A 22,071-nucleotide genomic window follows, 5' to 3' on the forward strand; every position below is an offset into this window, starting at 1 on the left:
GGCAGGGGCGGTAACGGCCGCTGCGGGCGCGCGGCAGGGGCGGTGACGGGCCCTCTGTGCACGGGAGGGGGGCATTGGAGCAAGCAGCTCGTACTGCCGTGTGCTCGTACGGGTCTGGAAAGGTGCGAGTGTCGTTCAGGCCTTGAGGAACCAGAAAAACACTTGTTGGCCTGGTGAAGAAGTGTAGAGAGACTTTTGCAGTCTTGGGAGACAAAGGTCSTTATCCAGCAAGAAAGTCTAGTGCAGGTAAACCCAGAGATCTCTGCAGAGGCCTCCACTACCCTCATGGAGAAGGACAATGAAATGAGGGTTCTGCTCCTTCCAAGGACTTTTTTCTTATACCCATCTGGCTTTTTATTTTATTCCCCACAGGGAGCTGCTAGCAAACAAAATGTGTCTTCAGGTATATTGCTTAAAACCCAAGATAAAATAAATCTATCTTTTATGAAAATACATGTTTTTCTAACAACAAGTAGTCAAGGTTACTTACAGAAAATAAAGCAGTTAAGTAGAGAAGGATTCAACAAATGAAAGGAAGTAGTTTGGTTTAGCAGCCTGGTACTAAAGATGATCAGTTTTGGTTTTGATATCTTCTGCAGGAGGCACCACGATTTATTAAAATAACTGTAGGTTTAGGAGGAAGGAGTTTCTGGTGGCCAACCCCTTCTGATCTGCTGAATAACTCAAGCAGTTGATCTGTCTGTGACTTGATTTTCGTTAACACTGGTTACAAAACACTTGTGACTGCTATTTCTTTTTGTTATTATTGCTTGCTTTTTCTTCAAGGTCCTGATGAAAGCAAAAGAGTCAGAGTTTGTGTGTGCTGAATCAAATCTATTCATGGTTGTCAGCATTAATGAGCCTTAAAAATGGATAGAAAGAGCTTCTTTCTCGAGGAAAATACAGCATTACTGCAGCCCACAGTCCACACCTTAAATGTATGGACTTTTATCTGTTTTCTACTAGGTTCTGGCTAGAATGACTAAACTGTTCCTTAGCCTAGCTAGGTGCTTCAGTGGCTCCAGAATATACTCAGTATTAAAGCTGTCTTTACCTCTCCGTATCATTGCCTTTCCCATTACGGAATAGCTTGCAGTAAATACAGAAACAGTATCACAATATCCTGCATTTTGTTTCAACGTTCTTCATTCTGATTCATGCAGTTGTTTGGTTGTAACTTTGTGCTGCAGATCCTGATATTCAGCTGAGTTGTTTGTGTGTACTTAGTCTGAAAAAACAGTTCTGGATTTTTGCACTGGATACTACAATCACTTCGCAATTCTTTTTTTTTTGTTTGCTTCCCTAGCGAAAGCCAGTAGTGTTGAAAGGAATGGAACTGGGTACTTGCACAACCAAATGGACCGTAGATTACCTGAGCCAAGCAGAAGGATCTAAAGAAGTAAAGATTCATGTTTCTACAGTGCCACAGATGGATTTCCTCAGTAAGAACTTTGTGTATAGGTACTTCATTCCAAGGCCTCTTGTATTTAAAGACATGAGCCCTTAAAAATATAGTAGATCTGTTTGAGAGTAGGAGGGTGAAGATACTTTATTGTGGAAAAATTGAAACTGAATATCAAGTTACTGTCCTTAATTTCCTCCTCTTCTCTTTATTTCACAAATATCTTAATACCATAAATAAATGTTACAGGATGAAAGGAGAGGCCAGAAAGGCCTTAAAAATGATGTCATGGAGAAATGATATAAAGAGATTTTGACAGAGCAATCTTGGAGGAAAGTTGAGCCTGGCATTTGCTGATACAAATAGGAAACCTGATACTAGATAGTATGCTATTTTACTCTAATTATGTAGTGTCTTTTCAAAGTTATTGAATGGTGCTAGTTTCTGACAAATGATATGCCTGAACCTCTTTGAATGCTGGCATGTGGCAGGCATGCTATTCCAAGAGGGATGTTACTAATTAAAAAATGAACTCTTTTCAATGTTAGTATGTGCATTCCTCAATATGTTCAAGCTACTGGCCTCCACACGTTTCACCATCCCTTTAATCTTGCTGAGAGTCTTACAGACTCTTGATCTCCTTCAAAGTTCCTCTCGTGTAGCTTGCCAAAACATTTCTTTAGAGTTCCTCTCAGCTCCATCATTTTGTTATTGTTCTTCAGAGGTAAATGCCTTTATTTTTAATTGTCATTTGTTTTCCCTAAGTGGAAACAAGATGTGTTCAGTCTGCTAAAATTTTAAGAAAGCAGAAGCATGTGCTGTAAGTGTAAACAAACTACAAGTCTTTGCAAGTGAAGGGGGAAAAAACACCATGTAATCATGCTCATTTTATATTCTGCTCGCATGAACACTGAACTTTTGAACCTTTGAAATGAGATCATACTTGAACAATTTTGTCTTAACTCTGTTTTTCATTACTTCCCTCCCTCCCTTTTTAATTATAAAACCTCTTACTATGACATTCACAGACATGTGGTTAATCAGGTATGTTAGGTATATAGAGGTACTGTGGTTGAGCTTTATTCTGGCAGTTAACAATTAAATACTTTAATCTACTTCACAAAAAATTAGAAGATTTGTAGACTTCCCATAGAAAGTCTCTTGTTCTTATCTGGAGGGAGAGTAAGTAGATCTAGAAGAGCAGGGACTTTAAAGACTTAACGTACTGCTCCATGATTTTTAAACTGATGCAAGTACCACAGCAGTCCCATTGTAAGCGTCATGATTCTACTCCTTTCTTTGTATTGGTTTTTGCACTTGTCCAACCACTCTGTGAGCTGGTGCAGAAATCTGAGTGTTTTTCCCTGCTATTTTAGCTTTGTGAACAGGTTGTCCATGTGGTCAGATGAGGACTAGTGCTAGCATAAGGGAGATGAGATGACTAGGGAAAACAGCAAGGGCAGACGGCAGCACTGGCTTGCCTTAGTATAAGCTGTAGTGGAAGTACACTCTTGGCTGATGATGATTTGGAGAGCTGTAAAGAGCAAACAGTTTCTTTTGCCTTCAGCGGGAAGTATGTAAATGGGCAGGATATAACAGTTCAACCCATGAAGTGGTTTAGTTTCTCTTTAGTCTTTTTTCTTTTAAGGTTCAGCTTCCGTTTATATACCTAAAAACATTTTGGATCCAGTGGCTCCCCTTTAGCCCAGCAACAGTTTTATTTGTGCTGAGCTTTCCTGCAATTTTACAGAAATAGGCAAAAAAACAAGCCTAAAAAATACATCCTTTTAGAGAAACCATCAGTCTTAATCAAGTACTGTCAGGAGTAGGCCAGAATTTGAGTTTAATTTACTCTAAATAGCTTTCTTAGTCTGTGACTCAGACCATTGAGACATTGTAAGCTCAGAGGGATCTTATCGATGTATATAAATACCTGATGGGGCAGTATAAAGGAAATAGAGCCAGGCTCTTCTTGGGAGTGCCTAGTGACAGGACAAGAGGCAACGGGCACAAATTTAAATACAGGAAATCAGTTAAGCATTAAGAAAACCTCTTTTACTGCAGGGGTTGTTGATCACTGAAACAGGTTGCCCAGAGAGGTTGTTGAGTCTCCGTCCTTGGAGATACTGAAAACCTGACTGGATGATCTGCTCTAGTTGATCCTGCTTTGAGCAGGTGGGGGATGATCTTCAGACATCCCCTTTAACCTCAACAGTTACATGATTCTTTGACTCTGTTTGGTTATATAGTGGGACTATAAACTAGAGAGATTTTTAAGTGTAGGATTTTTATCTTGTAGAACTCTTCAAACATTCACTGCACATTAGTGTTAAAATGTTTAAAAAATAAGGCAAGTTGCTTTTTTTTTGCTATGGTAGTTATGGTAAGAGAGCTTATGATTTTAAACTTTGTATTTAGATCATGTCTTGTTACATTGATTCATTATATTAATTTTAATATTTATATTTCAGAACTCTGCCTTTTGATATATTTGTACAGAGAGCAGCTGAAATCAAACACACAGAGTACTTTCTGTCTGAGGTAATTTCCTTAGTGACACAGTTTCTTCCATCTTTGCCAGTATTTGGAGGAAAAAAGATGACTTGTAATTTAAGGTCTCACTTCAATAAAACCATTGATGTTAAATTTAACTGTTTTGTGTGGCTTGGAGCCAGAGATCTTTCCTTGGAAATCGTTTTATGTGTATACAGTATGGTTAACTTCAGTGGTCTTGTTTCTGTTATCAAAGACAGTTTATGTGAGCAAAAGTTCTGGCACCAAAATCAGAAATCAAACCATGCTTTAAATAAGTGTGTAACTTAGGTGTTTTGCAAGAAAATGTCATGAAGGTATTTTAGAGTTTGGCTGTATCTGCACAACACAAATGCGGAAATACTGTAACATATTGTTGAGGAGCATATATAGGACTTCCTTTACAAAACAATGTTCAAAAACAATGTATCTGATTTTTCAGATAACTGTGAATAAGGAAGTGAACAGTTCTGAATGCAAATGGGCATTTCATGCTTTATGTATATAGGAAGCAGTAAGTTTTGAAGCCAGTTGAAATGGCTTCCTGCCTCAGTATTCTGAAGAACTTAAGTTAAAATCCATGCTTGCTTTGAATCCATCCAGAAAGGAGCAATATAGAAGCAGCTGTCAGTTTGTGATTTTAAGTCTCTCCCATTTCACTCTTTTTCACTCTCAGTTAATCAACATATTTTTTTCATTGCTTGAGATAAGCAGCAGAGAGCAGTAGTGGAAAGGCAGAATAACAAAGCAGCTGAAGTTGTGAGTGCCCCTTATTTGCACCATTTTTTAACAAAGCCCTACATTAGATTAATGAGAAATAACAGGCTCTTTCCTTAAGTGTGCTTGTAATTTATATCAGAAGACGTAACTTTCTTCTTGTATTATATTCAGGATGAAAAGTACTATTTGCGATCTCTGGGTGAAGATCCTAGAAAGGTAAGTTCCCTCAGCTTGCAATTCTAATATTGTAAACTAGCAGTGTAAGATTATTTTAAGAAGCCTATTGTCATCTCCTGTCTGTGTAGTACAGACATACAACTTCTTTATGGTCAGTTGGTCAATGAGCATGACCAGATTTAGCTCAGAATATTTAAGCCTAAATGTCTAAGGTATTGCTACACAAGAGCCTAGCCAGTTACCAAAGCCCTCACTTGCCATTCTCTAGCCATTGTTGTAAGGTGATATAAAGTTTTCTGATGGTCTGTTGCTGCTTCGGTGCATTTTGTAGAAATCATAGTTCAAAGCAGCTTTCTGGCTGTTCTTATTGTGGTGGCCAAGTAAACACTGAAAGGAGGATGACCATCAAAAAGCATTACTATTTGCAGCTGTTTGTCAGTGCTGAATGTTCTGTGGCTGTGCCTGAAGTTCCAGCGCTGTGTTCCTTATGATAAGAAATGATTATCAGGTGCTTCCTTATTTTAGTTTGTGTATAGTCATCTAACAGTTATATTTTTTTGATTCAGGATATTGCAGATATCAGAAAGCAGTTTCCTATTTTGGCAGAAGATATTCAGATTCCAGAGTATTTTGAAAAGGAACGGTTTTTCTCTAGTGTCTTCCGCATCAGTTCAGCAGGATTGCAGCTGTGGACACACTATGATGTAGGTAATGCATGTGTTTATCATTAAATGTTGCAGTTAACCTTGTAGGATTGAAATAGCAAGTAGCAAATCTCTTTGACAAAGATCTGTTATGAGACACTTTGCATGTTTTGAAACACTTAAATTGTATAATGTTCTGTGTACTGGATTTTAAATAGAGATATTTTGTGTGCATAATATCTTACTGATTTTATATCTAATCCTGAAATTCCATACCTAAATGATTAAAAGTTGTATGATTAATTCTTTACTGTTTTATTTTGGATTTAAGTTAAAAATCTAAAACAAAGTAACTTTTAACATTTTTGTCTTCACAATTACCTTAATTTTTCATTCTGAAGATTCCAAATAAGATTGTCTTCTAAGATCATGCTGTGTACTTCTGAATAAATATGGTTGTAAAAAAGTACTTTTCATATTATAGTTGAGAAAAAATAAATCTTTATTGGTAAAAAGTCAGCAAAATGAAGTTGGATTAATACTGAAAAAGGAATTTCAAATGTATTCTGCATTATGTTTTTCTGTTATATGGTTTAAAGCATGATGTGTCGTTGTTTTAAGATCGAGACTGTGATTCCTCTTTAAAGGAAAAAAAGATAGGGTTGTTGGAAAGCAGGGTTTTCTCTTTTTTTTTTTTTTTTGCAAACCATATATGGAAAAAATGCAATTAAGGGATAAAATAGCAGAAATTCTTAATTTTTTGAGGGGTGGGTTAATTCTATATGTAGGTGCTCTTTCAGTTGATTCTTAACACATGAGGGTTTTAATAGTGCACTGATGATGCTTTAGATTATTTGCAGACTATGTATTTATTCTTAACTCTTGGCTGACATCTAACTATGCTTATTCCAGGTAATGGATAACTTCTTAATCCAAATAACAGGGAAAAAGCGAGTTGTTTTATATAGTCCTCAAGATGCACCATATTTATATTTATCAGGTATGTATATTACATCTAATTCAGAATTTGGTGACCATAGTTGCCTTTCCAGCTGACTAGTGCTGCACTGTAGGAAAGAAATCACTAACTGGCAGTTTGGTATAAAGGAAGTCACTTGCTGTCTTTACTCTGTTTTTACACGTGCTGTTTGCTGTCAGTCCAAGCTAAGGAATTTTGGTGGGATGGGTTAGGAAATTTGCAAAAGAGCACTGCCGTTCATATTTTTTGTCTAGTTGTGGTTCTGCCACCTAACTGTGGAGGAGTATAGTGCTCTGCCTGGATTTAAAATGGCATTTTAAATATCAGAGGAAGTTTGATAGTTAAGTTACTCTTTTCTCCTATAGCTGAAAACTTATGTCTCCTCAGTATATGAGGAATGCTATCAGATTTGCCTGGTTTTTAGAAGAGTTACAGAGCAATGAACCAGTATTGTGTGTGATTCAAGAAATAGCATTTCTAATAAATTGTTAATGCTTTATTACTGTTTGGGAGCATAAGAATGTATGTTAATTGTTTTTGAAAACTTTCCTAAGGTACTAAATCAGAGGTGCTGGATGTGGATAATCCAGACTTTGAGAAATATCCCCTTTTTGTAAAAGCCAAGCGCTATGAATGTTATCTGGAAGCGGGAGATATATTATTTATTCCAGGTAAGTAACCAATAGCCCTCACTCATGTTTCAGTTTTAAAGAGTTTGATTTGCAATTTCTCGCTTCTAGGGACAGTAATAGATCACTAAAGCATTTTTTATGTTTTAAGGAGGAGGGTCTAGTGATGTTGGCAGAATTTGTCTACTTTTTCCAACTGTACTAATTGTCCTAATAAGAGGTACCATTACATCTACCTGTAAATGTTATCTTCCTCAGAATTACACTGTATGCATCTAAATTTTTATCTTAATAGACTAGGAATATATATATTAAAAAAACAACTTTTGAAATCTGAAATTAGGAGAGTCAGGTCATAGAATTAATGACATAATTTGAGTGAAGTGGCATTTCTTTTCTCTTTTAGCTCTGAGCACAGAACTGTGAGGCAAATGACTTGAGAATTATGGATGGAAGAGTAACTGGACCTTTTAGAAGTTTGTAATCACTTCTGGGGAATGGAAAGACAGATCCTAATAATCTTTCTGCACAAGCAGCAATATTAAGCTGCTTCCTGTGTTAAGATAACAATATATGTGATCAGGGAAAGTTGTTTATTATTACTTCTCTTTCTCCCATTCATGCGCATGGGAGGTGCCTACTCTGTTCATATTATTTGGGCATTATAAACAGGCTAGTAAGCAAGAAGGCAGTAGCTTTTTAGGATAATTTAAAATAGAGTCTTAGGCTCAAACTTGTTACTTATTTGAGCTTGCCATTGGTTTTCTTTTTCAAGAAACATTTTGGTACAGTTTGTGTATGTCACGTCAATGTCAGCATACATAATGTTCTTCTATGTAGCTCAGATACTCATTTGACTTTGTCAGTAGGGGTACTGGTCCGAAGTTTGAAACACTTAACATACTAAAAATTACTGAGTGATATAGAGATACTAGTCCAGAGAACCGTGTTAGCTTTGTCAGTGTTCTAGGACATGTATCAGTGGAAAAGGAGATGCTCTTTGAGAACTGAATGTGGTTATTATTGAGAAGGTAGAAGCAGATCCTCTTTCTACCTGAAAGAAACTACTTGTTCGTTTTTCAGAATAGGCCTTTCAGATGTCATCAGCATATAAAAGCAACAAGCTGCAACAAGCAGTGTTCTGTCTTTCAGCATAAAATTGAAATAGGGTAGATATCTTCATAATAAATGTATTATGAAAATGTACTTAGTGAGGCAAAGATATCTTTGCGTTCTTACCACAGTGGTGGTGATTCAGATGAAAGCCTCATGGCTTTACCATCAAATAGTTAGCAACTCTGCATGGGTGACCTGACTGATACTGGTGGTTTACATTAAGGTTTGGACAATCTGTGCAAGGTAAGGGACTAATTCTATAAGAATACATATGTTGGTGTAGAGTAGGAGATGAATGAGGTGAACAAGGAACATTTGTCCCTTTCATCTTACACTCACTTATATGCTTACATCTGAGTATTACTTTAGACTTCAGTGAGTGTTATTTTTGCATAAAGTTACGGATGGATATAAACATCTTTGAGAACTTTTTAAATTTGGTACAGTGTGATCTTTTAAGGGAAATGATTTTCTGTAAATAAACAAAAAAAGAAGGTTGTTGAAGCTTTTCCTCAGCTAGATTTAGTTTGGCTGATTCTGATGCTTGTTATGAATCACATGGAAGTTTTTTTGTATTAATTTTCATTTTAGACATTTTTCTCTCTACAGCTTTGTGGTTCCATAACGTAATTTCTGAGGAATTTGGAGTGGGACTGAATGTCTTTTGGAAGCATCTTCCCTCTGAGTGCTATGATAAAAATGACACTTACGGAAATAAAGATCCCATAGCAGCCTCTAGAGCTATGCAAATCTTGGACAGGGCCTTGAAAACACTTGAAGAACTCCCTGAGGAATACCGGGATTTTTATGCTCGGAGAATGGTATTACGTATCCAAGAAAAAGCCTATAGGACTGATTATAAGTAAAATAACATATTGCAAGTCACCAAAATTAGAATGCTGAAATTAAAGAAACATGTGCTATATGGATACTGCCCATGTGTACATAAATACACTTTCTGTAAGACTAATAAAAACATTGTTGATAAACTTTGTTTAGGTGAATATTTATCGTGTAGGTGAATATTTATCTTGTAGATATTTCTTCTTATTTTTCTTCACATGCATTGTGTGATCTTGTTGATCCAAAGATCTGTTTCCTATAGGGTAAGTTTGCAGTCCTATGTTTGCAGTATCTGCACTCTTTTTGGAGTGCTTTGCTTAAATAGTTCTGAATAAGAATTTTGACAGGTGGACTGGTCTGACAGAATGTATGCTTAGAAGTAACCTCACATCTTCCTGAATGCCACCTGGTTTACTAAAGCTTAGCAAAGTCAGGGTGGGCTCTGTGGAGGTCCGAGTTAGGGGTTAGGGATAGTACTAATGGTTTGTTGTTTTTTGAGTAACAGCTGGGGGGGAATCAGCTCCCTCTTGTGGTGAAACTGCAGAGCAGCGGCAGACATGAAGAACAGCAAAGGTTAGATCATTCAAGATTAAAGTTTAGAATTGTGCAGCTGCTTGGCCACAGGGGAAATGATCACCGTTTTCCTAGTTGATTAAGGTGTTGAGCAGGAAACCTGGCTTGTCACAACCACCGTGGCTGCCACAATACAGGCAGGCAGCATCACTGTAACTGCAGCTGTCCAGTATTTGCAATTGATGTACCTGCAAATCCAGCAGGCTACAGTTGTAGATTCTGAATGTAAGTTCTTAATAATGTTGGAGTAGATGCAGAATCTATTGGGAGCAGTATTTGAGATGCATTGTGTGCCGTATGAACGGGGGTCTTTCAAGATGGAGCCTATATGCTAATGGTTGTTTTTTGGCAGATTGTGGTGCTTACAGAAGTCTTGTAAAAGTAAAGCTGGGCATCTCACAAATAAGGTTGTTGTACTCCATTTAAAATTTTTATGATGTTGTGACTTGTGCTGCTTGGAGAACGCACAATCTCAGCAGTAGGTTCCTGTCACTTAGGTCAGTCTGCTGCTTCCAGCAGCGTTTTTGGAGAACTGTAACTTGTCAAAGGCTGCTAGACTGGATAGATAGGTTGTGTTAATAAAGCACTGAAAAATGTTATGCTCCAGACAAGCAGGGGCTTGCAACACTGTGCAAGTTATTCTTCTAAACCTATTCTTGGCAGTTTAACACAGTGAAAATAGGCTGCTGCCATGTGAGCAGGCATCATGCCATCTTAATGAATAGGCATGAATGTAACCAGCCAAGCGATCCTGATGGGCATCATTGTACGTTCTGAGGGCAGAATTTAAATCTGGGAACACAAATGGGTCTCTCGAAATTTCTTCTGTGATTAAGGATTGCTTGTGTGTACTGCAGAGACAGGGTCTGTGAGCCCTAGCGTTAAGCTGGGGAAGTGCCTTGTCTTTGTCAGATAGGCAATGGAGAGGGCTGCCTATGAGTTATTTTGTAGAGGTGTACAGAGCATATTCTTTGGGTGCTAGGAGTGAACGGGGAGGCTCAGAGTCTGCAGGGCTACGCAGAACCACGTTACTGCATTGTGCCAGCATGGCTTTCTCTGTTAACTCTAACCACGGGCAGCTTACTATGCTAGCACGGAGGCAGTACTGTGCTCATCCCTCATTCTGCCATTTCTAGATCCTTCATTCCCAAAAGAGGAGGCACCAGCTTGGTGTTCTCAGGTGTTGTTCCCTCCCCCCCAACACTTAGATATAAATAAGGAAAAGCTTTATGGAGCAGCAAGCAGTGTAGGAGTGATCTGCCTGTGTCTCCACTGGTGAGGAGTGCCTGCTGTGCTTCGGAGGGAAAGAAGCTGTTTGGGATACCAGGGGACAAGAGAAAGTAAAAGGAGGAAAATCTTGTGGAACAAATGCATTTCAATGCTGTGTGACCTGTTAGTGCCGTTAAGATTTTCAATATTACTTGTTCCATAGCATATATGTAAAAACCACAAATAAGATCCCAGGTTGCACCTGCCAACCCACAAGAATCCAGAATGCTGTGCTGATTATTTTTGAATCTCCTTTTTTGTAAGAGAGACTATTAAACACCTTAGACCAAATGAAGCCCTCTCATTGCTCAGTTGCAAGGTAAGTGTTGAGGTAGCCCAGTAGGAAAGCTGCAATAATTCTCTTGTTTAAACTAGTGAAGTTTGGATTAGAAAGTGTAAGAAGTGTTGGGTGGAAGAAGGTCACACTGAATGAACTAGTCTGTAAGCCAAGTGCTATAGGAGTGCATCTATTTGCTTTTCACATCACTGGCTTTAAAATAAGGCTTTTATTTCATTTTTAGATGACAGTAAATATGGGCATCTCACCATAGTCAGATGGTGAAAACCCAACCCTGTTCATGCTCCCCTTCTAGTGTCCAATGGGAAAACTCTGCAGTAATACTTGTTCCCTCTCCATTGCCCTTTCAGTTTTAAATTTCTCTGAGAAGATGTCAGCAAACCCACTAGAGGTGATGTAAATGCATCTTCTAGAAAGAGCAACAGGAAGTATTCCCTGCAGGTCAGTGAGAACAGCATAGTAGTTTTTTGTCAGTGCTATTCATTACACTTTGAGCCAATCTCTTCAATTTTTTATTTAATAACTTTTATAAAACATGTTCTGAAATGCTATCAAAGAAGAAGACAAGCAAACAAGTTTCAAACTATTTTTTAAACTTGGGCATGATGTTATTAGTGATACAAATCTTGAAGTTACTATGTAAAAAAAAAATTGGCCCTTTCATGCCACTGTGCAACATGGTGTGGAACTGGAGCAGCGCAATGATGAATGAATGGTGAAATCATTGAAAGACTACCTTTGAGCTAACACAGTGAGAGAATAGTTGTAGCCATACTTGAAATATATTACTAGAATAACACAAAGTTAGAGACACTGATATTCTGTGGGAATTTGTCCTTTAGAGATGACTTAAAGCAAAATGGGATCACAATGGGATCAYGGAAAACAGATGAAGCTGTGGGAACAGGCACCTACTGACAGTCTTAAGCATTCAAAGCCATCACTTCAAACAGTTTATTCAATAGAGTAGTTAGGTGGTGTAGACTGTCCAGGACAGAAAGCTCAGTTAAGATAGCATTAAACATCGACAGAATCTGAAATCGGTAGTTTAAGCTTGGCTAGCCCCTAGCTTTTTATTACTTGTGACTGATGCTTTTAAATGTAATCAAGTTCATTGCAAACCAACATCTGGAAAAAATTCGGTATTTATTCTTGGTTGAGTGAAATACAAAGGACAAGTTGATTTCAGAAAGTATGTATTTTATATTTTTCTTAGCATGGTTGCTGTGGAAAGAAATCAAAGGAAAACATTGATGTCAAAATACTCTCCTGTCAAGCTCTTAAGCAGGCCATCAAAAATCTGTCCATTAAGGAGTACTAAATTGGCCAAACAGTATGAAAAAATGAAGTAAAGATTTCTGGCAAGTGAATATCTAAAAGACAAAAATATTAATCCCATATGCCTATCTTTTAGTGTCAGTATTTCAATGGCTTATTGACCAAATTGAGAGAGAATGCCAGAAAACACAAGTGCAATTCAACATTCAGAGAATATTCACATTGATACCCGTACTGAAGACTGGTGCGCTCTGATGTGCTTCTCTCCAAGAACAACTTAGCCTAAATTAATATAGGCATCAAGTTAAATGCCTAATGTGAAGGGATTTGAGTTGGTCATGAAGCAGCAGAATATATTTGCAGTCTCTTTTAAATATGCAGGATTGAAACTACTTAGTTCGTTCATGCTGATAGTCCTGCAATGACACTACTGATTCCAGGATGATTTTATTGAGAGTAGAGATTATATTACATGTGGCATGATCCCAATATACTTACAGCTTCCTGTGCAGACTTGATTTGTTGTTCCTCTGCCCAAAATGTGTTTATCCCAACCTGAGATGTTTAGATGTTTCCACGCAGGAATCACTAGTGTTGAAAACGCATCTTCAGAGACAGCAACTTTTACAAGACAATCTATGGAAACTACTGTCAGATGTAGGAACCAAAATTCCAGTATTAGTAAAAGGAAAGATGAAATCTTAATTCATTTAAATAGCTGTACAAGTTTGCAGCAGAAGTTGCATGTTAAGTTTTCCTATTTTGTTTGGGTTGGACTCTAGGACTGAGGATAGATTCTGATCTCCATATGTGGTGGTTCCTGAGAGCAAAGAGACCAGCTTACTTCCTTTTCAGTTGTTCGGATATGGTCCTAGTCAACATTCCTACGAGCAGATTGAAAACATTAAAAGGACTGCTCAACCATATAAAATGTGCTGCTCTATGTGTTCGGACAAACATGTTCGGAGGCTATTGCTTGCAATAGTAAGATAGATCATAGTAATGCACTTTTTTTGCTGTGAAAGCATTTTACTTCAAATGTCAAGGAATATATGAATTGCTTAAAACTTCCATCATACAAACTCAATGTTTTCCTCGTGATGATAAATGGGAAAGAAGAGCTATGCAGGTAGCCTGTAAGGGAAGCAATTGCTTCATCTGATGCCTATAAATTGAATTCCTCGTAGTATAAATTGTTGGTGCGAGGGATGTGAAGAACCTTGCTTTGTTCTTCTCCAACACTAGTATATCTCTTGACTGTTTTCTGTATTTTGCAGTCTTTCTGTATCTTCTACTAGAAACAACTCGGCTCTCAAGTGTCAAGTTTATTCGGGGAAGCTAACAGTCACGACGAAGTGTCCTCAGAAAGCCTGCTGAAAGACGCAAAATCTATTCCAAAGCTTGAAGTGATGCGTTTGGCTTTTCAAATACCTGAGATGTCCATTCACACGAAGAAAAGGCAGATGAGAATGTTTTTCCCTTTTGCTGTAACGAATGCTTTTCAAGTCATTTGCTTAAACAGAACTTGACACTTCCTGGGTTCTCTTAGAAACAAACTGAATTAAGCCCTAATAACTCGGAATGACCACAAAGCCATCACTGCTTTATCACTCAGGCCTTAACTTAAGGCTCCTTAAGTTGAGCTTAACGACTGCCTCAAGCAGTTGCTCCTTGTGACTCTTAGTGATGTAGAATAGCCACTACTGGGTAGGTATTACGTATATCTAACATAGCAATTATATTGCTAATACTGAGTAAGTTTTTGTTAGTGGGAAAAGAAAGTTCTGCTACTTTAATACAGCTAGAATTAATCTGGTCGGAAACAGTATGTCTAGCACTGGGAGAAGCACAGTGCCTGGCTCTGTCACATAGGTATTAGATGATCTTTGACAATTTGCTTAATAACTTAGGATTATTTTACTCAAATAAGATGCTCACCTTGCATCTTATATTGATTAACAAAGTCAAGAGCTCAGTAAGACAGACAAAGCCATCGGAAGTAACTTTTTCATCTGCCATCCTTATAAAAAGGAAGCATTATTGTAAGATTAAAAGGATTCTGAAGCCAACTCTAGAGACAATTTGACACTCTCTTGCAGATTGCAGTCTGAGGCATCYACCTCTGCTTTTGTCCTGTACGGGGGTACCGGACAATTCAGGCTCTTTGAGGCAGCGATGTAGCTAAGAGGCCGGTGCAGAACAGCACATGCAAATGCCAAAATTCTTCTGTGCTATCCTTTAGCTTCTCAAGACAGTATTTCTTACATTACCTAGGACTGGTACAGGTGGGTATGTTAACGTTAAGGATTGTGAGGCTCTTGGCTCCTATTGTAAGGGGAATTGAAGAACTGGTCTACACAGGTTTTATGCTGATGCAACTATGTTGGTCTCTAACTTAGCATTAAGTCAGCATGCAACACAATGAGTAATGTTATATTTATTAGAACACATATAGCACTATAGCTTATTTCAGTATTATCAAGACACAGTGTAACAAACACCATAGTCAGTACTATAGAATGATATATTAGTTATGCCAACACAATATGTAAACTGATTTAAAAAATACAAAACCTGTTGACTCGTCCCATGACTTTTCCAATACCACGAAACATGAGCCTATCTTTGCAGAATCTGTTACTGCAGAATCACATTTGCAAAGCAGTTTAAATTACCTGGATATAAAATGCTATACAGGTCAAAATTAGTTTTATAACTTCAYGAAGTCTTTTCAAAGTGGCCATATAGAAGAGGATTACCCTCAAAAGTATGAAATAATAAAAACAAGGCTACTTGACAGGGATGAGACAGAGACATAGACACCAACATAGATGAGAAGGGGAAAAGCAATCATCTTCTGACCACGTTTAATAATACCTTGGAGAACCWGACTTCACAAGTCTTTCCTGCTGTGTTCCCATGTGATGTCAAATATGTCATCTTTTTAACAGAGCTTTTAGTTATTTTGCTTATTTCATGGGTGCCCACTTTAGCACCCTAGAACCAGATCTCAAGAAACAGTGGATRCACAGTTCCATCTGTGCACTGAGCATATGAAAAATAAGGCCTTGTATAATTTAAAATRAACATTCAGAGCAAATGAACAGTTGTACTTTCATCTCAGTGCTTCAACTTTCCACCTGCATAGAACAAATATTATTTATCTGCAGAGATGTCAAGATTAGATTAGAAAAAATAGAATTAGAAAAGACAACATTAGGTAAGACTAGAAAAGACAACACTATGAGAAGTGYTGGATGAGAGAAGAAAAAAGGTGACATTTTCTTTCTGCAAATCAAAAAGGATCTGTTGGGAAAACATAACATGACATGTATTACTTTTATCTGTGAATATCCACAATTGTAGCATCCTAACTCCTGAATGACTTTGCAGTCATATTTAAAATAAGATCTATGAACATTTAAATACATAGCACTTATTAGTCATCTTTCTTTATCAGTAATAATGCTATTTTAGCAAGCTAAAACAGCTTACCATAAAGTGCTAGTGCTAACATAATGGAGGAACAGGACATCATCAGGGTGAGGACAAAAAAAATGTTCTTTTCAGCTTCTATCCATAATTACCTTTCAAAATTAGTGTCTGATACTGATTTRTGCAGAAGCAGTTACAGAGATATGATTATGTTAGATATAGATAAGAAGGTTAACTAAGTTGTTAGTATTTAAGATAAACACAAAGTAGTRTCATTTAAGCTGTATGGACTGGACAATTTCACAGAAAGCCTTGTTTTAAATGGATTTTTAATAGAAGCAGCTTAAAACCTTTTAGACAGAGAAGCTGACATTTTTTGTATGAACAATGACTTGTCTAACATACATGGAACAAGCACGTAATATAGACTATACCAGCTAATACATACTAGCTTTTACTAAGGACACAAGGTGTAACGTTGCTTACTCCATTCCAAAATAGAATAGCGTCTTGCACTAAGCCACTAAGTGGGCATGAGAACAGGAACTCATCCCACTTAACTTCAGGCATTAACATCTAAGTTTTATTATAAATTGCCTTTATAGTTAAGGGAAAGAAACCGGCCGCTCCAAACCATGATTCATTTCATCCTAACAGGAAYGTTCACACCTTCACTTACTTCCTGCCAGCTTTCCCACATAGGCGAGATCCCAGTAAGCTGTTTTACAACAGTAGATGCTGACTACATAAATACAAAGCGTGCCTTGAAGAAAAGCTGCTATGAAATAGGTGTTGATACTTTTTTTTTAACCTAGGTCTTCACAAACACCCACTAAAGCATAATTCACAAACCTTAACTGTACATTCCTCATTTAACAATTTTACATTCATATTGGAGTGGTTTCACTCATGTGAAACACTATTTTCTACACTGTCTGCATATTTTATTTTTAGCATGCATTGTAGTGAATGACAGAGGCACATTCCAACACAGTATTACAACTGTTTCAAGAATAAAAACCAACCAGCCTGTTTTCCCTCTGAAATACCAAGTCTTACAACAAGATTAGTTTTACAAGAAAGTGCTTATTCTTCAAAGTAATGCAGCAAAACTTGAGCTGATTTTATTTAACATCTATTGCAAACCACCTCCACCGAATAGCTTAATATTTTCATAGGAGAGCCATCCAGAAACCTTTGAAGACAATGTCAGTATTTTAATAGTTATTTTCAAAAGCTTGCAACAACTCCTACTGTTTTGGCTGGCACTGAATTGTTTTGACATTGGTCTGTACATAATAATGTGCATTATTATTGGACAGRGCAAAATTTAGTGTTGCTCTGGTTAATTTTGAGAACATTGGCACTGAACTGAGAGGCAGCAAGAACGAACTTTTTTAAATTTAACAATGGATAATAATTAAAGATATTTTAAGCAATTTATAGGTGCTCTATTAAAAACACTATGTTAGGTGACCCACATTTCCTTTGCAGAAGGCAGTCTTCGCATCTATTACTTGTGATATCAAAAGGAAAAAAAAAAAAAGAGAGAGAGAGAGAGAGAGAAATACCCTTCCCTGAAACACGTAAGTTGTTGAAAGTCGATTAAGGAGGTAGTCAATAAAGAGGGTTGAACAGAGTCTCCAAGAAAGATTTTAATAAAAGCAGATAGAACTGTATTTCAGATTATTTTATAAAATTGCAGTTAGTTTGTAGGTTGTACTTTTCTCCATAACTTAAAATAGATTTCTACTTTTGAAAGATAGTTACATTAGCTTATTACTAGCTACAGAATTCATTTTCACATTGTAAAAGCTACTTTTTGTATGCTGATTCCTTTCCATCACCCGTAATACTTTTATGTGGAGTATAAAAAAAAAAAGGTTTTAAGAGATCATTGGGCTTTTCTTATTCTTCAGTGATCATTAACATGTGCACATCCTCTGCAAGAGTTGMAAAAACACTGTCTCCAGTGAACCTTGGAAGTTTTAATGATGCCAACAGAGGAAAGATGACCCAGATCCATCTTCCACAGTACAAAAGGAACAGGAAGCTAGAAGCAGGGAAAAGGTGTTGCTAAGCAATCAAACATTCGAATTAAGTTGAATAAACTTTTTTTCTTCAGACTAGAGCTATATTTGTCACACTGTTCTGCTAAATTCTGTTTTTCTATCTTTCAGGAAATCCAAAACTATTAAACTACTGGATAACCATTAATAGCTGCAGTTGTCTTTAAGAGTGATTCTCCAAGATTGGTTTGTAGATAAAACGAAAAACATACAACAGTAGAAGAGTTCCAGTATTTCCCTCTTGTGTCCACCTTGCAGTAACTTTTTTTTGAAGTACATTCAGGTTTTGAGCCTGAACTAGATGACATCTTCTGTATCTGATTTGTCTCGCCTTGCATTTAATTAGATGGTATTTTTTTTTCCTGTATCAAATATTATGCTCTGAAAATAGATTTTTGGGTGGCTCTAGAAGCAACTACTGCAATACATTTAAAAGCTATCRTAGTTCTACAATCTGAAGCATTCTGAAACACCTACAGTCAACATATTCTAAAACATTTTATGTAGTTTGTAATATGTCATATACTTATGGCTCGATTTAGATGAACACCAATGCTGCAGTTTGCAAAAAAAAATCCTCACCAGTTCCAGAAGAGAGGGAATAAACACACTTCAAATTGCAAATACATGTGATTATTTCCAGTCCTTACAGAAGTTAGTCAAAGCAAGAGCAATATGCTGACACAGCAATAAACTACACCCTTATGAATATTCTTGGTGACTTCATAGCTATATCAAAATTTTCAAGTTCCAGATAAAAAGGCTATTCATTATCAGATACTAAGCAATGAGTTAATGAAATTTTATAGCCACAGAAAAAGCAAAGTTTTAATAGGGAAGAAAAGCAAATTGGCACTATTATTCCAAAAGTAAATATTGGTGACCTTCTTTTAATACAAGAAATGTTACAAAACTAGAAGATTAAGTTACCTAATTAAAACACTTTTCAACAATGTATAACTAAGATTGCTCCAACAATCATCATTTTCTCTAAGCCAAAAAACTACTGCTCTTTCTGTTACTGACAAAAACCACGTTTTGCAGACCTGGAAGCTTGTTAATAGAAGTATACAGACATTTGAAAGTCTTCAGTACTTTAACTCCTGTTAAAGGCAGTATATTACTTCGGACATCCAGGGCTAAAAATTTTGCCAACAGTTTGAGATAAATGTTCACATAATTCTTCATAACAGTTTTGCCAGGAAGCAAATGACTTCATCTGCTCTAGATATGGGATTTCCATCCCCCCTTTTAAGCCACTGAAATTTATATACAGTATCTACTAAGAACACAAGACTGATTCAGTATTACTCTTCAGAGAGTGTCCGCTCAAAGTTGTAAGATCAAGATTTTACAGCGTCAAAAGTGCTTTTGCAATGAATACGGAGATATATACAGTCTCAAAATACTTCATGAACTCTGAAATGGTTATCTAAGGAGGGAACTTCATCTGCAAAATGTAGTTGATCATCTATTTCTACACCCAATTCTTCAAGTATCTGTACAAATTTCTCATGCTCTCTCCCAATCCATGATCTCATTGTATCAAACACCTGGTATGGTGTAACGTGAGCATGAACTTCAATTCCTGTTTGTGCAAGTTCTTTCAGCACTTCAGGGTAATTAACCCAAGTATTGCTTCCTCCAGAGTGACCACCATCCAACCAGTAGATTGCTTTTATGTTTTTTAAGAAGGCATCTGTATTCTTGTCTTTTTTAGCTTCCTTCAGCTCATACAGCAGCTGGTTCAAAACCACACAACCTTTACTGAAGCCAATCAAAGTAAATGACACGGCATCTACAGCAGATGGTATAATGAAGTTCACAGCAGAATTATTAGAGTATTCATAGTCTCTCTCTCTTTCTGTGGACGAACAGTCATTCGTTGTAGGATCAGACTGCGGCTGCGATTTACAAGCAGCTATCTTTGGATCCTTGTTGAAACCATACGTGCTCTTCTGCGACAACAGCATGTTCTGAGCAAGTCTGAATGCATTAACTAGCAATGCATGAAGATGCCTGAAAGCTCCAAAGTCGGTGCTATGCTCTGGTGCTCCAAACATGTTGCTTGCCACAAAGTTGTCATAACAACTGAATTTGTGCAGGTGCATTCGAGAACACTTTACAACCCAAATGAAGCTATTAGGAAATCGATGAGCAAGTATGGTAGCAACATTTTCAAAACTCCAGTGCTCCCACTGAAAGTTTTCTGGGTGGCATGACATGACATCATGATAGTTCTGAAAAATTAAAAAAAAAAGATGCATTAGTACATTGTGAAAACACGTCAACTGTGTGTGTGTGGTGTATGTATATATATTTATACACACACTAGACATGAATATTCATATGGAAGGGCTGTGGCTGACTAACAGAGAAACACTCCATATTACAGAGGCACTTGCTTGCTAGGCTCCCAGAACAAGAAACAGTTTAATTACTGGCATATTTAGACTACTTATTCTAGCTTAATAATTTTGATCACATAAAATCACCACAATAAAAATAAGCAAATGGAGTTATTCATCATTTCTCGTTGCCTTCACTCCAAAGGAAAAGCATTATTCAGCTTAAAATGACAAAAATACATAATTTTGCTGCATTTTTTCCATCTACAGAAATATTGATTGATTTATTACAAATAATGGATTTAAGACTTCAGTAATTAGCTTTCTTCTATATACAGAAAAATATTTCTCTCATTCAGCCTTAGGGAGTGTTTATTCCTCTTGCTCACATCCATACTGGACACAGGCAGAAAAAAAACTAATCTCCGAATCACTAATGATCCTCAACACTGAATTCATCATGGCATAGAATATTCATTAGTGTCTTTTGCTAAGGACAACGCAGGCTCTTGACAAGCCATACCCAGGAATAATAATTAAAAAAAAGCGGTTTTTTTCTTTCTTTTTTTTTAAAAAAAGGTTTTTTAGACCATCATAACCTATAAAAGAAAACCCCACCAGGCTCTGCATTTTTAGGTTACAGAGAAGGGAAGCCTTTCCCGCGAACAAGAAGACAGCACCTCCGCCTTCGAGGGGCGCTGGCTGTTGATACGGACTGACGGCTCGGAGCAGGCAGACGCACAGAGGCTGGCTACGCGCCCGGGGCAGCGGCTCAGCGCTGGCGCCCGGGGGCAGCGCCCCCGCAAGCCGCCTGGAGGGGCGGAGAGGCCGGGATGGCGGCGGAGCGGCTGCACGGACAGCCCCAGCCTTTCAATCGTGCCATTTTATCACCTTCGCGCCTTGGATTGCTTTTGACGAGATTTGAACACGCCAGCACGGGCGGGAACGCCGGTCTGCGCTATCGGCGCACGGGGGGGGGGCCGCTCCCGAGGCCAGGAGCGGCCGAGCCCCGCTACCCCCAGCGGCCGCAGCGGCCCCCCCGCCACGAGCTTTCTGAGGCGCGGCCGCCGGCTCGCGGAGGCCCCCGTACCTGCACGTCCCCCGGGAAGTAGACGACGTGGTGCTGCGGCGGCTCGGGGCCGCGCCGCGCCGGCGGCAGCAGCAGCAGCAGCTCGTTGGCGCGGTGCGCCTCGGCGCCCGGCACCTCGGGCAGCCGCGGCGCAGGCGGCCGGGGCGCCGCAGAGGCTCATGCTCCTGCCCAGGCAGCGGGCGGCGGGGCCGGCGAGCCCCCGCAGCAGCCAGGCGGCGCCCGGCGGGCAGCGCCTGCTCATGGAAGCCGCCAGCGCCGCGCCGCAACGCGCCTGCGCGCCAACCGCCCCCGCCAACCGCCTGCGCCGCCTCTGCCTATCGGCGCCCTCGCACCCGGCGGGGGGGGCGGGGGGCGGGGCACGTGCTCGCCGCGCGGCGACCAACCACTCGGGGGCGGGGCAGCGCGCGCCTAACGGCCGCCCGCTTCAGCCGTGACGTCAAACGGGCGCCTTTAAAAGGAGCGCGGCGGGAAGCGGCGACCGTTAGGCTCGTGTGGCGGGTGGGGGTTCGGGGGGCGCGGCGTCTCTTCTCCGTCGGTTCTGTCAGGACCGAATTGTAGGGCAGCCTGGGCATCTTAAAGCCTCCTTTTACCTCTCCTTCACTGTGGCTCTGTGCAGCAACATCCCTTCAGGCAGCTCACACAGCTGGGCTAATATGTGCTCTTCTTGCC

At 38.8% G+C, this 22,071-nt stretch overlaps 2 protein-coding genes across 6 annotated transcripts in view; one reads left to right on the forward strand and one right to left on the reverse strand.

Annotated features, from left to right (window-relative positions):
• Positions 1-18,271, forward strand: part of TYW5 (tRNA-yW synthesizing protein 5) — a 19,109-nt gene extending 838 nt beyond the window's left edge. For 2 of the 5 annotated variants that reach the window (XM_085299468.1, XM_085299471.1), the window contains exons 2-8: positions 1,307-1,461; positions 3,874-3,943; positions 4,826-4,870; positions 5,398-5,535; positions 6,388-6,475; positions 7,009-7,125; positions 8,791-9,188. In XM_085299468.1, coding sequence (XP_085155594.1) covers positions 1,307-1,461; positions 3,874-3,943; positions 4,826-4,870; positions 5,398-5,535; positions 6,388-6,475; positions 7,009-7,125; positions 8,791-9,065 — 888 coding nt within the window. In that variant the 3' untranslated portion in view covers positions 9,066-9,188. Of the gene's footprint in view, positions 1-410; positions 939-1,306; positions 1,462-3,873; positions 3,944-4,825; positions 4,871-5,397; positions 5,536-6,387; positions 6,476-7,008; positions 7,126-8,790; positions 9,189-17,814 lie in introns of those variants that run through there. The other 3 variants (XM_085299470.1, XM_085299472.1, XM_085299469.1) reach the window with 3 other exon arrangements.
• Positions 14,882-21,646, reverse strand: CUNH2orf69 (chromosome unknown C2orf69 homolog). Its single transcript, XM_085299467.1, has 2 exons — positions 21,403-21,646; positions 14,882-20,204 (listed from the first exon to the last, which is right to left on the reverse strand). The coding sequence occupies exon 2, from the start codon at positions 20,187-20,189 to the stop codon at positions 19,365-19,367; it is 825 nt and encodes a 274-aa protein (XP_085155593.1). The 5' UTR covers positions 20,190-20,204; positions 21,403-21,646; the 3' UTR covers positions 14,882-19,364.
• Positions 21,647-22,071: the final 425 nt, after the last annotated feature.

Source organism: Rhea americana, unplaced genomic scaffold (genome assembly GCF_003343005.1).
Source record: "Rhea americana isolate MKP2758 unplaced genomic scaffold, rheAme1 scaffold_15, whole genome shotgun sequence".
NCBI lineage: Eukaryota > Metazoa > Chordata > Aves > Rheiformes > Rheidae > Rhea > Rhea americana.

Bases quoted from the DNA above. Each gene is read 5' to 3' on its own strand.
- CUNH2orf69 (XM_085299467.1), bottom strand. From the start codon at position 20,189: ATGTCATGCCACCCAGAAAACTTTCAGTGGGAGCACTGGAGTTTTGAA.